The sequence below is a fragment of the Portunus trituberculatus genome, chromosome 7 (assembly GCF_017591435.1).
Source record: "Portunus trituberculatus isolate SZX2019 chromosome 7, ASM1759143v1, whole genome shotgun sequence".
In the NCBI taxonomy this organism is placed as follows: domain Eukaryota; kingdom Metazoa; phylum Arthropoda; class Malacostraca; order Decapoda; family Portunidae; genus Portunus; species Portunus trituberculatus.
Window position 1 is genome coordinate 8,054,430 of NC_059261.1, and position 17,112 is coordinate 8,071,541.

Genomic DNA, 17,112 nt, shown 5'->3' on the forward strand with positions numbered 1-17,112 from the left:
TTGGTTGGGCTAACTGGTGTGAAGAGAGGCTCAAGAACTAAATGGGTTTGTCTATGATGGACTGACAGACAGAAATAGTAAGCCAATTCACTCCTAGTTTGTTCAGTTCTTTTTGAAACACCAACAGTGATGCAAAGTTGTCACAGTTCACTGGTTTGAACAGAAGCTAAAGAACTGAAAACTGAATGCACTGTGGCACTTAATGATTGTAAACTAAAGCATTGAGTGGACAGGTGCACCCCTCCCCCCCCTGTCACTATAATGTTGAACAGGTGTGATGTCTTCTACCTGCATCACACGACAGCAGTAGCAGCAACAATAGCATTAGAGGTTCATGCCGGCACAGTACACCCCATCCTCTGTGTTGTCCCTGATCCATGTGAGGTAGCTGTTGACGCGTGTGTACACTCCAGGGTAGTTGGGAGCAGCACAGCCGTAGCCCCAGCTCACCACACCAATCTTGTCACACACACACACACACAGAGATGCCATTAGTATTCACCTATGCCCCACAAAACTACTTACTTATAGTCTGACATAAGTTAGGTTACATTAGGTTAGGTTAGGCTATTCTGTGCTATATCAAGTTAGGTTAGATTGGGCTACAGAATGTTAAGGTAATCATCAGCCACACCTCACCTGGTCATAGTTGTTACCAGCGTCCTTGAAGACAAGAGGACCTCCGGAGTCACCCTGGCAGGAGTCCTTGCCCGGGGCGGAGGCACACAGCATGGAGCTGATGATGGAGCTGGTCCCATAGCTGGACTGGCAGTCACTGTTCCGCAGCACCTGCACCAACAACACCATTACCACCACATGCACCAACACCACACACTGACATCACCATTACCACCATTACCATAGACATGGGACACATTTTTACCTTGAGATTTGTGAACCATTAGACTATTTTATTGACATTAGGAAGGGTCTATGGAGGTCAGGATATTGATGGCCACAGTCCTCACTATTCTACACTGCGACACATTTTTACCAAGAGATTTGGGTGTGATTAGACCATTTTATTGACATTAGGAAGGGTCTATGGAGGTCAGAAGATTGATGGCCACAGTCTTCACTATTTTAATCCACACAAGATTCTGAAACTGTATAAAATCACCAAATAGTAAAGAAAATGAATATGAAAACATGTCCTGATACTGAAGGGATTAACACTAAAATAACCTGGCACTAACCTTACACCAGCATTAAGAGAGAGAGAGAGAGAGGAACAGTAGTAGAGTCTTACCTTAACATCCACCTCCCTCAGAGAGTTGGGTGAGGAACCGCCTGAGGAAGTGGTGCCCCAGCCTGTCACTGTAGCTGTCCTGCCGGCATACTTGGGCCTAGGGGGAGGCATGCACACCGGGAGGACTGTAGACGACACCTGTGGAGGAAAGTAAGCTTGGGATAGGGAAAGAAAACATAGTGAGGGGAAAATGGGGATAAGATTTGAAGGGAAAGGGAAAGAAGTACTGTTATGACTGCTTCTACTGTTAATTAATGCCTTTTATGTGTGAGATATGAGGAAATGTAGAGGAAAATGAGCTTGGGGTAGGAAAAGTGGTTGTGAGGGGAGAAGGGGGAAAAGGTAAGAAAAAATGGGGAAAAAAGTACTATTATGGCTGCTTCTACTGTTAATTAATGCCTTTTATGTGTGAGATATGAGGAAATGTAGAGGAAAGTTAGCTTGGGGTAGGAAAAATGGTATTGAGGGGAAAAAGATGGAAAAGATTGGAAGGAATGGGGAAAGAAGTACTGTTATGACTGCTTCTACTGTTAATTAATGCCTTTTATGTGTGAGATATGAGGAAATATAGAGGAAAATAAGCTTGGGGTAGGAAAAATGGTAGTAAGGGGAAAATGGAAAAAGATTTGAAGGAAAGGGGAAGGAAGTACTGTTATGACTGCTTCTACTGTTGATTAATGCCTTTTATGTGTGAGATATAAGGAAATGTATAAGAAAAGTAAGCTTGGCGTAGGAAAATTGGTATTGAGGGGAAAATGGGGAAAGATTTGAAGGAAAGGGGAAAGAATTACTATTATGACTGCTTCTACTGTTAATTAATGCCTTTTATGTGTGAGATATGAGGAAATGCAGAGGAAAGTTAGCTTGGGGTAGGAAAATTGGTATTGAGGGGAATGGCATTTAGTTTTTATGACGTGAAATTTCCTCTTTCTGACGTGCGCTTCTATCGTGTACATTATGGAGTTCTTCGTGTATTTAAAAGTGAATCACAGCCTGCTTGAGGACTGGCTTTTACCCCCCCCCCCTTTAGGCACCTTGGTTACCGATGTTCAGATTTCCCTTCATTACTGGGACGCATTTTTCCCGTGAGTTTTGTGTGTGTGTGTGATTAGACTATTCTGTTGACATTAGGAAGGGTCTATGGAGGACAGGTGATTAAAGGCCAATATCCTTCACTATTTTAATCACCACATACGTTTCTGAAGCTGCATAAAATCACCAAATAGTAAGAAGAAAATATGAAAAAAAAGTGTCATGGTACTAAAGAAATTAAACAACAACAACAACAACAACAACAACAACAGCAACATACCGTGACAGGGGAGGACAGCTTGAGGAGGGCAATGTCGTTCTTCTCAGAGCCAGACTGGTAGTTAGGGTGGTTGATGATCTGTGAGACAGAGCGAACTACAACACTGGTCTCGCTGCTAATGGCCAAGTTGTGTTCCGCCAGTCTCACCGTGATCTCGCTGGCCCTGAAGTCCTGTGTGTGGGGAAGGAGACTTGTTCAACACTTCATTTCCTGCACAGTAACCAGGAAAACTTGTTTGAAAATCCCTAGTAAATTCCTGATTAACTTCACTAGAGGCTTTGTTTTTTTTTTTTTTTTTTTTTTTTTTAATATGGCTGGCTCTGAAGTCCTGTGTGTGGGGAAAGGGACTTGTTCAACACTTCATCTGCACAGTACCCAGAAAAACATGCTAGAAAATCCCCATTAACTTCCTTATTAACTCCATTAGAGCCTATTGAACCATAATTCCCTTGTTAATCTGTCACTTGAATCATGAAAAATCCCATTAACTTCCATTAGAATCTGTTAAACTGTCACTGGAATCATTAAAACACATTACAAAATTCCCATTAACTTCCATTACAGTCCACTGAACCATAATTCCCCTTGTTAATCTGTCTGGAACCATTAAAGACACACTTGAAAATTCCAGCGACTTCCATTAGAACCTGTTAAACTGTCACTAAAACAAGGAAATCCCACAAAAACCCTCAATAACTCCCATTAGAATTTGTTAAACCCACTCTTGAAAACCCCTACTTCCATTAGAACTGGTTAAACTGTCAATAGAACCATGAAGACACTTGAAAAACCATAGTGACTTCTATTAAACAATAAAAAACATGAAAAAGCATTGATAAAAAAACCCATTAACTGCCATATACATATTACATTATATCATTCAGTTTTATTTTCCGCTGTTACTAACCCCTTCAGTACCAGGATGCATTTTCATATTCACTGTGTTTAATATTTGACGATTTTACACAGTTCCAGAATCTAATTTGGGGATTAAAATAGTGAAGACTATGGCCATTAATCTTCTGACTTCCATAGACCCTTTCTAATGCAAATAAAATTGTCTAATCACACCACAAAACTCAAGCTGAAAATGCGTCTCAGTATCGAAGGGCTTAATGAAAAAGATCAGCTATTTTATTACGCTATTTTTGCTGTGAAACACTCGGACATACCACAGTGCAATGAGCGGCAGTGAGGACGTAGCGATCGTTGATGAGAGAGCCACCACAGAACTGCTGGTTGTAGTAGAGGAGAGCTGCCATCCAAGGCCACTCGTTCACTTCAGTCTGCTGGCCTCCCACAATCCTCGAGGGCGCCTTCTGACCACATCGGCAGGATGTGTCAAAGTTAACACGTGGCTCGGCTGTTGGGAGAAAACAGGGGAAGGTTAGATGAAGCACAGGGAGTGGAAGAATGTATGGTTGACCTGCACTTGAACACTCGCCCTTGAAAATCTCATTAACTTTCACAAGAATCCTGAAAAGCCTTGATAAAACCCAGTAACTTTCAATAAAATTATGAAAACACCTTTGAAAACTCCAATAACTTTAGCTAGAACCATGAAGACACCCTTGAAAATTGTAGTAACTTCCACTAGAACAACTGAAATACTCTTGAGAACCCCAATAACTGAAGCTAGATTTATAAAAAAACACCTTTGAAAAATCCCAATAACTTCCACTAGAACCATGAAAACACCCTTGAAAACCCCAATAACTTCCACTAGAACCATGAACCCTTGAAAACCCCAATAACTTCTACTAGACCCTGTTAAACTTCCACAGAATGATGAAAAGCTCTTGTTAACCCCAGCAACTTCCACCAGAGCCTGTTAAACTGTCACAGAATTCAAAGGATGGAGGAAGAGAGAAAGAAGAAACAGTGACAACAAAACAAGATGGTAATGAGGAAAAGTTAGCTTAGGAAGAAGAAAAAAGAAGAAAAACATGAAGAAAACAAGATTGTACAGAGGAAAAGTTAGCTTAGGAAGATGAAAAATGAGAAAAATATGAGGAATAGAAGATGAAACTGAGGAAAAGTAAACTAAGGAAGAAAAAAAGAAAAGATGAAGATACCAAAGCTTAAGATAAAGAGAAAGAAGAAAATATTACAAAAAACCCGATGAATTGGAACTAACGATGGACGAAATGAATGGAAGTGTTAGTGGGATGGGAAGGGAGAGCCAGAGCACCCACCACCATCACCACCACTACCACCAGGAGCCTTGGGAAGCACAGAGGAAGAGCCATGGCTGTCACTGCTGCCTTGCTTTGCCTTGCTGTGCTATCTCCACCTCCTCCACTCCCTTATATACTGAACTCCCACTCCCTCCATCCCACTTGTGTTGACAGTTCCTCAATAAATCTCATCAGTTTTGTTCCCATTATGTAATTCTACTTTTCATATCAGGAAATTCACACTACACTCAATTTACTCACTTCAAAGTATGTCGGCATGTCCTCACACACACTTGTATAGGGTGGAACTGTGAGAAGAAAGAGTTAATGAACTATACATAGAGTTAAAATTACTACACGGTTTCCAAGGTCTTATTTCAGTGTTCTTTTTGGGGATTTTAATGTCGCGCCTCTTGTATAAGTCTGAGAAGCCTTGGTGGAAGTTGTTGGGGGGTTTTCAAGGTGGTTGTCATGTCTCTAAGTGGCTTGCAATGTTCAAGTAGTTATTTTGTGGTTTTCTAGAGAAACCGTTGCCCCGAGTGAGGAAGCCCAACCTACACTCAGACCGTGGACAGGATTCGAACCCGTGCGCTTGGAGAGCCCTTGGACCCCAAAGCACGCATGGTTCCACTGTACCACTGCGGCCACAAGTTAGTGTAGTATCCAAAGTATATCACCAATCTATTAATTGCTTTTTTTTTACCCCTTGCTTAATGGTCACCAGTATATCACCAGTCCATTAATCGCTTTCACATAATTTTTTTTATCCTTACCTAATGGTCACCAGTATATCACCAGTCCATTAATCGTATTTCACATCTTTTTTTTTACTCTTGCTTAATGGTCACCAGTATATCACCAGTCCATTTATCACTTTTACAATATTACTTTTTTTTTTACCCTTAATGGTCACCAGTATATCACCCAGCCCATTAATCTCTCTCATCCCATTATTTTATCTTCAATTACAGTATTCTTGTTTATCATTAATTACAACCACACTACCCTATACTACCCTAGCTTAATGTTCACCAGTATTATCCCCCATCTCATTAATCCCTCTTGTCCCATTATGTGTACTGCAGTGTTCAGAAACTTGTAAAAATACCATTAGATCATTTACAGTTTAACTTCTTTTTTTTTTTTTTTATCTTATGCTAACCCCTTCAGTATCATGACACATTTTCCAATTAATCTGATTACTATTTGGTGATTTTATACAGCATCAGAAATTCACGTAGGGATTAAAATGGTGAAGACTGTGGCCATTAATCTTTTGACCTCCAAAGACCCTTCGTAATGTCAACAAAATTGTCTAGTCACACCCAAAACGCATGGTAGAAATGTGTTCCAGTACTGAAAAGGTTAAGAGAGGAGAACTGGCTAAGGGCAACAGATATATAAAGTGAAAAAAGGCTTACTCAGTTGCCAATCTCCTTATAGTGCCGATAGAGTTAGCCAAAGGATAGGGATAGTGAAACAGTGGAACCATGCGTGCTTTGGGGTCCGAGGGGTCTCCAAGCACACGGGTTCCAATCCTGTCCATGGTCTGAGTATAGGTTGGGCTTCCTCACTCGGGACAACAGTTTCCTAGCGGGTGGGCTTTGAGATAGGAGGTAGCCTAAAAGGTATCCCCTTTAGCCCAGAAAATCCCGTGAAAAGCCCACGTTATAAATAAAAAAAAAAAAATAAATAAAAATAAATAAATAAAATGTATGCCTGACTGTGGACACACACTCACCCACACTTACGTCACACCACACCTGCACTGACTCATTTCCTTTTAGAATAGCCTGTACCTTCACCTCTGGCTGTATCTGCGAAAAGTCATGTTACAGCCTGTGTTTGGCTCTCCTCTCATTCATATGCAAGCTTTATTTCATTCATAGCATTATTTGTTTTGCTACAGAAGCTTTATATAAATTGATGATAGTGTTGTTCATTTATTATGCTAGTTTTGTTCATTTCATCAGTACTTTATTTTGATTTATTCTATTTTAACTCATTTATTGTATCATTCATTCATATCAAGCTTTTATTTTTTTTTTGTTCATTTTAACATTATATATTTGTTAACCAAGCTCTATTTAACATGCTCTACTTGTGCCATTTATTGATGAGTACTCTATATTGTACTCATTATCATATTCCTTCAAACACAAGCTTTATTTTAGTTATTATAGTGTTGCCCCTGAATGTTTGTGAGTTATCTGTGTGTGTGTGTGTGTGTGTGTGTGTGTGTGTGTGTGTGTGTGTGTGTGTGTGTGTGTGTGTGTGTGTGTGTGTGTGTGTATTTACCTAGTTGTAGTTTTACAGGGCCTGGGCTTTATGCTCGTGTGGCCCCGTCTCCATATCTACACTTATCCAATTTTTCTTTAAAACTATGTACACTCTTTGCTGACACCACTTCCTCACTTAAACTGTTCCAAGTCTCAACACATCTTTGCGGGAAACTAAATTTTTTAACATCTCTCAGACATCTTCCCTTCCCTCAGTTTCTTACTATGCGATCTTGTGCTTCTAATGTCATATCCTTCTCTCAGGATTAGTTTCTCATTATCCACTTGATCCATTTCGTTAATCAATTTATAAACTTGTATCAGATCCCCTCTCTCTCTTCTCTGTTCCAGGATTGGTAGATCCATTGCTTTTAGTCTCTCCTCATATGTCATCCCTTTAAATTCTGGAACCATTCTTGTAGCCATTTTTTGTAGTCTCTCCAATTTCCTTATGTGTTTCTTTTTATGGGGGCTCTATACAGCTCCTGCATATTCCAATCTAGGTCTTATTTTAGTACTTATCAATTTCTTCATCATTTCTTTGTCCATGTAATGAAATGCTAATCCAATATTCCTTAGCAAATTATACGTCTCCCTGAAAATTCTATCAATATGGCTTACCGGTTGATTGTTTTCTTCCATTGTTACTCCCAAGTCCTTTTCCTTTTTTACTTTTTCTAGTTCTACTCCATCTCCCATCTTATTGATTCCCACTGGTCGTCTTTCACTTTTTTCCCATTTCCATGACATGGCTTTTGTCCACATTGAATTCCATCTCCCATTTTTTACTCCATTTCCAGATCTTGTTTAAGTCTTCCTGTGTGTGTGTGTGTGTGTGTGTGTGTGTGTGTGTGTGTGTGTGTGTGTGTGTGTGTGTGTGTGTGTGTGTGTGTGTGTGTGTGTTTGTTCAAGTGTGCAAGCTTTCAAAGAGGTGGGAAGATCATCTAATTCACTGGTTCTCTGATGTTTGCCTTTCATCAGGTCATTTGTGGAGTGATGAATGAATGGCACAGGTGTACACCACACACATGCAAACATTCACACACACACACACACACACACCTGTGCATAGGCAATGGTCATACAATCGGTATTGGGTCAGAGGAGGTGCATATGTGGGTCATTGATTTGTTTATTGATTTATTTACTTATTCATTTATTACTTTATTTATTTTATTCTATTTTATTAGCTTATTTATTTTATTTTATGTTTATTCATTGTGTGTATATATGGAGTGTTTCTACATTGCCCTGCCCTCACACACACACACACACACACACACACACACACACACACACACACACACACACACACACACACACACACACACACACAGTTCCTTTTTCCTGAGAGAGAGAGAGAGAGAGAGAGAGAGAGAGAGAGAGAGAGAGAGATGAACATACACATCAAGTAAGATTGCTAAAGACAACAAGACTGTGTGTATTTAGCTAGTTTTATTGTACAGGGTTGGAGTGGGGCTCATAGTGTTCTGTCTCCATGTCTCCATTTATCTCATTATTCTTGAAAGTTATGCACATTATTTGCTGTAACAATTTAATCACTCAATACATTCCATACAGTTCCATACAATCTCATCACTTAATTCCTTCCAGATGTCCACCGTACTGTGTGGAGTTGACAACAGCAAACCTGAACACAGCAATTTGACAACACAAAACCACACCTAAGACACTCCACACACACGCACGGACCACTTAAAACTAATCCAAAACACACAGTACACCATACAACACCTCAAAATTCCTCTAACCACAATCAGAACACATCCATATATTCAAAGACCCTCTACACCATACTCAAGATATGTAAAATATACCTAAAAACATCTAACACACACTGAAAACACACAAAATATACTCAAAACATCCTGCAACACTACCAAGCACACTTAAAATACTTCAGATATAACCCAAAAACACCAAAATGCATTATAAAGAACGGTAACATTAAAATGGGAACTTATCTAAATATTGTGGCTTGGCTCCTCCTCTTCCACTTCCATTTTTCCTTTCTTCTTCGTCCTCTTCCTTTTTTTCTTTCTTCTCCTGCTTCCACCAACACGCCTCAACCTAGAAACACATCAAAACACTTAGAAAACATGAGATATTAGGCAAAATATTGAGGAAGTGGAGGGAGAGTACTTATTATGGCTTGCCTGCTCCTCCAGTTATTTCTTCCTTCCACCTCATCCTTCTTTATTTCTCCTTCCTTCTTCTTTCTACTACTACTATCTGCACACCTGAGCCAAGAAACACACGAAGACACGTAGAAATAACTAGATATTAGGCAAAATATCGACGAACTGGGTGGTAGGGAGGGAGGGACGCCGTCCCGGGTCACCATCTTGGCTGTGACGTCATCAAGAGCGCGGGAACAGGGATGACTCGCCTGAATTACGTAAATAATTTTAAAAATGACTTCAAGAAAAAACGAAGCCAAGGCCGAATGCTTACTTTTTTATGATTTGATAGATACTTTAATTAATATCCAAAACATCAAAACATCTCCTGCTTAACTAGTTTTAAAAAACTGTCTAAATTAAGTATATAAAATGTATATAAACATTTCCACTTATAACGCTGCCAAAACGTCCAGCCATTTCGACTTTATATTTCTTTCGAAAAATATTAGACAATATAAACTCTCTTCTCAGGCATCCAACACTGACCTAGAACCAGAAGTGAACGAGTAAAAGAGCATTTATGTAAAACAAAAGCATTAAACTCTAAACTCATTAAAAACTCTTTTAAAGTCTAGTAATTTTAACTTGGTGAGTATTTCAACACATTCTACAGAGCCTGAGCTTTCTTTTAAGGCATTCTACAACGAGTTTGACCGTCAAACAGAAACGTAAACAAATAAAATTGAAAAAAATAAAACTTACGTTAAACGGGGCAAAACACCATTTCAAAGTCCACATATTTCACTCAATGGATTGATTTCACGCTTAAAAAGTACAGACGATTCTTTGATAATATAAAGGCCCAGTTACAGCTTGAAAAAGAAAAAAAAAAATGGGAGATGAAAAATTTTGACGGTTATGGCAGCTCATATTTACGTTATAAAACACCACTAAACGCCACACATTTACCGAACAGAGCCGCGGAACACACTTCAAACACAACTAAATATTTATAGAAACCATAAAAACACACCATGGAAGCGTAATATTATTGTTAGAGAATATATGAAAAAAAGTATTGGAACCCGCAGGTTGCCACGGGGACAGGGGTGGTGCTCGGGGGGCAGGGTGGAGGCCGGGGAGGTGGCAGCACCCTGGAACACTGCAGCGCGGGTTCCATAATCCTTATGTTGCATTTATCATCTCACCACAACAAAATTAAGCCACATCAGGAATTCTTGACCACGGATATGCAATGGAAGAGCAGTGCATGCATTCTGACACATGTTTGGCTTACGGTGAGTGAAAGAAGCAAATAATAGCTGGTAATACTGACAATTGCTCGTTATACACATCATCTTTTCAATATTTGGGCACTGTTTTCACTCTAATATGTAAAGGACACCTAGAGAAAAGCTAGAAATAAGAGACAGGCCTTAAAAATACCTTAAATAAATGATCGTGAGGCGCTGTGCAGGGTTGTGGTGAAGGCTGGCACTGCTCTCTTGTCTCGTCGGAAATGTCATCACTTCACTTTCTGTGTGTGGGTGTTTGATTGTATATAGACACATTCTGGATGTGTTGCGGGGTGTTTGAGTGTGTTTATGGTGTCTGTAAGCAACACCAAACACCACACGGACATCACCAGTCACCACCACTATTAATTTTGTTGACATGGAGCAAACACCCAGCCCAGCACACTTCTTTCCCTCCCAACACACTAATCCCTTATCAACACCACTGTCACACCTTGCACACCTGTTCCTTGGTGCCTAAATAACCTCCAGCACCTCTGTCATGGCACTGTCACCTCTATAAATGCTGAAAATATAGTGGTACTCCAGTGAGGTCAACCGTGCGTCTTGGCGGGAGGTTTATACAGACGCCATGATCAGCTGTGAGTATAAAAACAATTGACTCTCTTCTTCTTTCTCGCTATAAGTTCCAATTCTATGTCCTTGTATGTGTTAAATTCTCAGTATATTGAAAATATTCAGTGTTATTATGGTCTTAGTAGGTGCACAGCAGTAGAAGCTTTGAGAGGTGATTTGGGATGGAACACTATTAGGGAAAGACTAGTTAAAGCCACACTTATATACAAGGTTAGGTTGGAAAGAATGGATAATGAAAGAATAGTGAGGAAGGTGTACCTGTGGAATGGAAGTGGGAGTCAATGGAGGAAGAGGTGCATGAGAATGACAGAGAAGAGTGGATTACAAGTGGTATGGGGATGAGAATGGGAGGAATCAAAATGAGCGTGAATGAATCGTGACTAGAGGAGGCAGGGTAGGAACTGAATGGGATGCGAGGAAATGGAAGAGTGAGATAGACAAAGAGGTTAAGTGGGTGGGACTGAATACATGGAAGAATGAGATGGAACGAGAGTACTCTGGAATGGTACAAGGAAAAAGAAGCCCCGATGTATGAAAGGTGGTATGGTGGCAGCTTGGGTGGTGATCTCTTCAAAGCTAGGGCACAGTGTGTGGATGTGAATGCAAGGAACTACAGGTGTCTGAGTCCCGCAGCAAAGTGTGCCAGATGTGTGACATGGGGGAGGACGAGACGGTGGAGCATGTCATGCTGGAGTGTGAGAAGTGTGAGAGAGGCAGGCATGAGATGATTGATGCAAGTGATCTTGAGTGAATTAGGGCATAATAGGAATGAAAGAGTGGAGAAGACAGGAAAGGAATGGATGGTGTTGCTGCTGGGACTGTGTAGAGAGACGAGTGAAAAGAGGATTGAGGCTGTGAAGAAGTATCTGGAGAGAATGTGGCGAGCGAGGTGTAGGGATCATTAATGAAGAGAATACTACTTTTTTTCTTTTTTCTGCTTGTTTCTTTTATATATGTATCAATATTTTTGTCCTCTATAGGAGCTGCCGATCCAAAGGCTTGGCTCAGGAGCGATCCTGAGCCACCTGTAGCATCAAGTTCATCAAGATCAAAATAAGGTCATCACCTTCTTGGACATAGAGAAAGCTTATGATAGGGTGAATAGAGAAATGCTAGGTAGAGTCCTAGAAAAGATTGGGTTGAGTGCCAAGATTGTCAACATAGTGTATGTTGATACCAGAGCTAAGTACAGTTTAGGAGATATAGAAACAGACTAGGTGAGGAGTGAGAGAGGAGTTAGGCAAGGAAGTATTTGTCACCAACCCTTTTCAGCCTGTACACAGAGGAGTTAGCAGCCAGAATGAGAAGGATGAATGCAGGAGTGAGTGTGGGCATGATGAGATAGGTGCGCTTCTTTATGCAGATGACGTAGTGGTTATGAGTGAGTCAGCAGAGGAGCTGGAAAGTTTTCTGGACGTGGTTGATGGGTATGGAAGAGATTTTTGAGTTAGGTTTAGTAGTGAGAAGAGTAAGGTGATGATTGTGAATAGGTCGGAGGATGAATGTAATGCAGTATGGAGGCTGGGAAAGAATGAGTTAAAGCAGGCACAAGAATACAAGTACTTATGGATGTGGATGAGTCCGAATGGGTGTGAAAAGTCAAAAGAATGAAAAAATAAGCTTGGTGAACCAGTGGATGGGTCGTTTAGGAAGCGCGGCAAGGATGAGAGCAAGCAAGTATGACGTGCTGAGAGAAGTGTGGAAGAGTGTGGCTGTCCCCAGTATAATGTATGGTATGGATGTGATTGCATGGAAAGAGAGTGAAATTGACAAGTTAGAAGTGGTGCAGTGTAGAGTAGCTAGGCTGGCACTGAATGCACCGAGGTACACAGTAGTAGAAGCCTTAAGAGGTGATATGGGATGGAGCTCTTTTAGGGAAAATCTTATAAAAGCGACACTTGGGTACAAGGTTAGGCTTGAGAGAATGGATGATGCAAGAATAGCAAGGAAGGTGTATCTGTGGAGTGAAAGTTGAAGCAAATGGAGGAAGAGGTGCATGAGAATGACAGAGAGGAATGGTCTACAGGTTGGGTGGGCAGTGAGAATGGCTGGGATGAATCAGAATGAGCTGGAATGGGTCGTGGCAAGAGGAGGCAGAGTGGGAACTGAATGGGATGTGAGGAAGTGGAAGAGTGAGATAGACAAAGATGTGAAGAGTATGGGACTGAATGAATGGAGGAATGGGATGGAACGAAAAACTACTCTGGAATGGTACAAGGTGAAAGAGGCCCCGATGTATGAGAGGTGGTATGATGGAAGCCTGGGTGGTGATCTCTTCAGAGCTAGGGCACAGTGTATGGATGTAAATGCAAGGAACTACAGGTGGTCTGAGTCCCGCAGCAAAGTGTGCCAGATGTGTGACATGGGGGAGGACGAGACGGTGGAGCATGTCATGCTGCAGTGTGAGAAGTGTGAGAGAGGCAGGCATGAGGTGATTGATGCAAGTGATCTTGAGTGAATTAGGGCATAATAGGAATGAAAGAGTGGAGAAGACAGGAAAGGAATGGATGGTGTTGCTGCTGGGACTGTGTAGAGAGACGAGTGAAAGGAGGATTGAGGCTGTGAAGAAGTATCTGGAGAGAATGTGGCGACCGAGGTGTAGGGATCATTAATGAAGAGAATACTACTTTTTTCTGCTTGTATCTTTTATAAATATATCAATAATTTTTGTCCTCTATAGGAGCTGCCGATCCAAAGGCTTGGGTCAGGAGCGATCCCGAACCACCTGTAGTATCAAGATAATCAAGATCAAAATAATGTCATCACCATCATTATCATCATCAGCCATTGTTGATCTGAGCGAGGACAAGACAGGAAGAGAGGAAAACTGCAGCGACCATAAGCTTTGAGATACGTAAGAAGTTGGTAAGTGTTTAGTGATTACCTCTTAGCACAGGTACGAACTAATTAAGGCCTTTAATACGTAACTGTAGTGAATCCCACATCCACAAAACTAAGCTGACCGTAAAATAATAAAAAAAACCTTAGAAACTTAATTGCTCTCCGTCTACCTTTCTCTTTACCTTTGTGCTTCTGATTACCTCCTGACTCCAAGGTACAGGTGAGAAATGGCATGAAGGATTGCTATATTGAACATTACAGACGTTAATTTAAGGTCAGTTAATCTCTCTCTCTCTCTCTCTCTCTCTCTCTCTCTCTCTCTCTCTCTCTCTCTCTCTTTGATGTACAAAGCATTTATTCACTGTGTTATGGTATATATTTTTTTTTATTGTTCACCTCCTCCTCCTCCTCCTCCTCTTCCTCTTCCTCTTCCTCTTCCTCCTTTGCTCTCCTTATCTACCAATCTTTTTCCTCCTACCTCCTCCTCTTCCTTCTTTTTCTTCCTCCACTCCTTTCTCCTTTTCCTCTTCCTCTTCTTTTCTCTTCTTCCCTTTTTTCCTCCTTCAGCATTATTTTGCCCCAGACACACTATAATAGCCCTTGACACACCCTAATACACCTTGACACACCCTAATACACCATGACACACCCTAATACACCATGACACACCCCAATACACCATGACACACCCTTACACACCCTAATACACCTTGACACACCCTTACACACCTTAATACACCTTGACACACCCTAATACACCTTGACACACCCTAATACACCTTGACACCCCCTAGTACAGCCTGACACACCTTAATATACCTTGACACACCCTTATACACCTTGACACACCCTAATACACCTTGACACACCCTAATACACCTTGACACACCCTGACACACCCTAACTGCCCCATAACACCTCCTGACACACTGTAACACCTTAAAACATGCTGACACAGCCTAATGCACACTGACACACTCTGATACACCCTGACTGCTACCTAATGTACCCTAACACACCCTGATATACCCTAACAGCCCCCTTTTCATTACAGGTGTCCAGGTGGGTGTGCTGTGTGGTGAGAGTGGTGGTGGTGGTGGTGGTGGTGACTTGATGTATAGAGTGTGAGCCAGGATGAGTGAGTTGGTGGAGGAGGAGGGCTCTGGTGGCGGCAGTGGTGGTGGTGGTGTTGGTAGTGGTGGCGGTGGTGGCAACATGTCGCTGGTCACCTCCGTCAAGACCTGCATCTTTGTCCACACCACAGAGCGGAAGTCAAAGTGTGAGGAATGTGAGAAAAAAATCAGCCAGATCATCTCAAATTATTCCAGCGGCAATGTATTTGAGTGTGGCGAGTGTGGCAAGACCTTCGCACACAAACGCTCACTCACCAAGCACTGCGCCACACACTCCACACAGACCACTGAGTGCCACAAATGCAAGAGGAAATTTTCAGACAAGGAGGAGTTGGCAGAGCATGTGACAGGATGCAATGCCCGGCCCAAGGACTGGCGCTGCGGTGAGTGTGGTAAGACATTCGCCAGGAAGTACGACCACGAGAAGCACTGCCTCACGCACACCACTGACGCCGGCAGCTTCGCCTGTGAGGTCTGTGGTAAGACTTTCTCCCGTAAGAGTCACCGCGACATGCATTACCTCTGCCACTCTGGGGTGAAGGAGTTCGAGTGCTCGGTTTGCCGCAAGATGTTCGCCCGGAAACACGACCTCAGTAAACACTTCCAGGTGAGCCAGAATTTTAACACTCACTTATACAATCATATGCCATCATTTTTTCTTTTTCCTTTTTTTTTTTTTTCCCAGAAAGTAACACCAGGCTTTCTTCTACCTTCCATCCCAATTCTGTCCACCTCACTAATGCAATAATTAACCAGCACTCTCAATCATTCTCCACTATTCTGTCCACCTCACTAATGCAAGAGTTAACCAGTACTCTCAATTATTCACCACTATTCTGTCCATCTCACTAATGCAAGAATTAACCAGTACTTTCAATCATTCTCCATTATTCTGTCCATCTCACTAATGCAAGAATTAACCAGTACTCTCAATCATTCTCCACTATTCTGTCCATCTCACTAATGCCAAAATTAACCAGTACTGTCAATCATTCTCCACTATTCTGTCCATCTCACTAATGCAAGAATTAACCAGTAACTACTCTTAATCATTCTCCACTATTCTGTCCACCTCTCTAATGCAAGAGTTAACCAGTACTCTCAATCCTTCATCCCTTTCTCTGGCATACTCTGGAACTCCCTGCGTGCTTCTGTGTTTCCACTTTCCTGTGACCTGAACTCATTGAAGAGGGAGGAGGTTTCAACACATTTATCCCATTCTACTGGCTAACTCTGAAACCTGCTCGGGGACTGGCAACTAAGTGGGGATTTGTTGATGATTGTTTTTAATGTTCTTAGCCAGATTTCCTCTCTGCATTAAAAAAAAGATGAGCTTACACCATTAATATCTTTCTCTCACAAATAAAATCATGAATAAAGGCACTTAATTTGAAATTACAGGTGCACACAGGTGAGAAAAACTTCAGGTGCCAGGTGTGTGGAAAGAAGTTTGCCAGGAAAGCCCACCTGGACGTGCATAACCTGATCCACACTGGCGTGAGGAACCATCGCTGCCCACACTGCTCTGTGACGTTTGCTCGTAACAGTGACCTCAACAAACACATCCTGATCCACCTGGGGGTCAAACGCTACGAGTGCTTCTACTGTGGCAAGAGATTCATCAGGAAGAGCCACCGCGATGTACACACAGTCACACACACGGGGGCGAAGGACTTTGTATGTCTGCAGTGCGGGATGCGTTTCAGCAGGAAGAGTGATTTGAACAAGCACTCTGCAACACATGCCAAGGAGAGTGCCCAAGTGTGACTCCTGTTTATATCAAGTTATTTTGGAGTTTAAGGGAATGATATATACATAAAGTCTGGTGTGTGTGTGTGTGTGTGTGTGTGTGTGTGTGTGTGTGTGTGTGAGTGTGTGTTTGTGTTTGTTTCATATAATCTGCTTTATTAATTTTACCAATAAATTAAGTCTCGTGTTAAGCTTTTTTCAGTCAGTCAGCCACCCATCCAACCAGTCACCCAAGTAGTCAGTCAGTTAGTCTGTCAATCAGCCAGCCACCCAGTCAGGCAGTCAGTCAGGTGACCAACCAATTATCTATTCATCTTTTCAGCCAGCCAGTCAATC

The 17,112-nt window shown here is 41.7% G+C and overlaps 2 protein-coding genes across 2 annotated transcripts; one reads left to right on the forward strand and one right to left on the reverse strand.

The window, feature by feature from the left end:
* Nucleotides 1-230: 230 nt before the first annotated feature.
* Nucleotides 231-4,855, reverse strand: LOC123520252 (trypsin alpha-3-like). Its single transcript, XM_045282363.1, has 6 exons — nt 4,699-4,855; nt 3,734-3,924; nt 2,562-2,732; nt 1,250-1,387; nt 640-789; nt 231-459 (listed from the first exon to the last, which is right to left on the reverse strand). Exons 1-6 carry the CDS (start codon nt 4,808-4,810, stop codon nt 325-327), a joined length of 897 nt encoding a protein of 298 aa, XP_045138298.1. The 5' UTR covers nt 4,811-4,855; the 3' UTR covers nt 231-324.
* An 8,909-nt stretch (nt 4,856-13,764) lies between these two features.
* LOC123519789 (oocyte zinc finger protein XlCOF26-like) lies at nt 13,765-16,964 on the forward strand. The gene is made up of 3 exons (XM_045281305.1): nt 13,765-13,918; nt 14,949-15,634; nt 16,429-16,964. Exons 2-3 carry the CDS (start codon nt 15,029-15,031, stop codon nt 16,792-16,794), a joined length of 972 nt encoding a protein of 323 aa, XP_045137240.1. The 5' UTR covers nt 13,765-13,918; nt 14,949-15,028; the 3' UTR covers nt 16,795-16,964.
* The last annotated feature ends 148 nt before the right edge of the window (nt 16,965-17,112 follow it).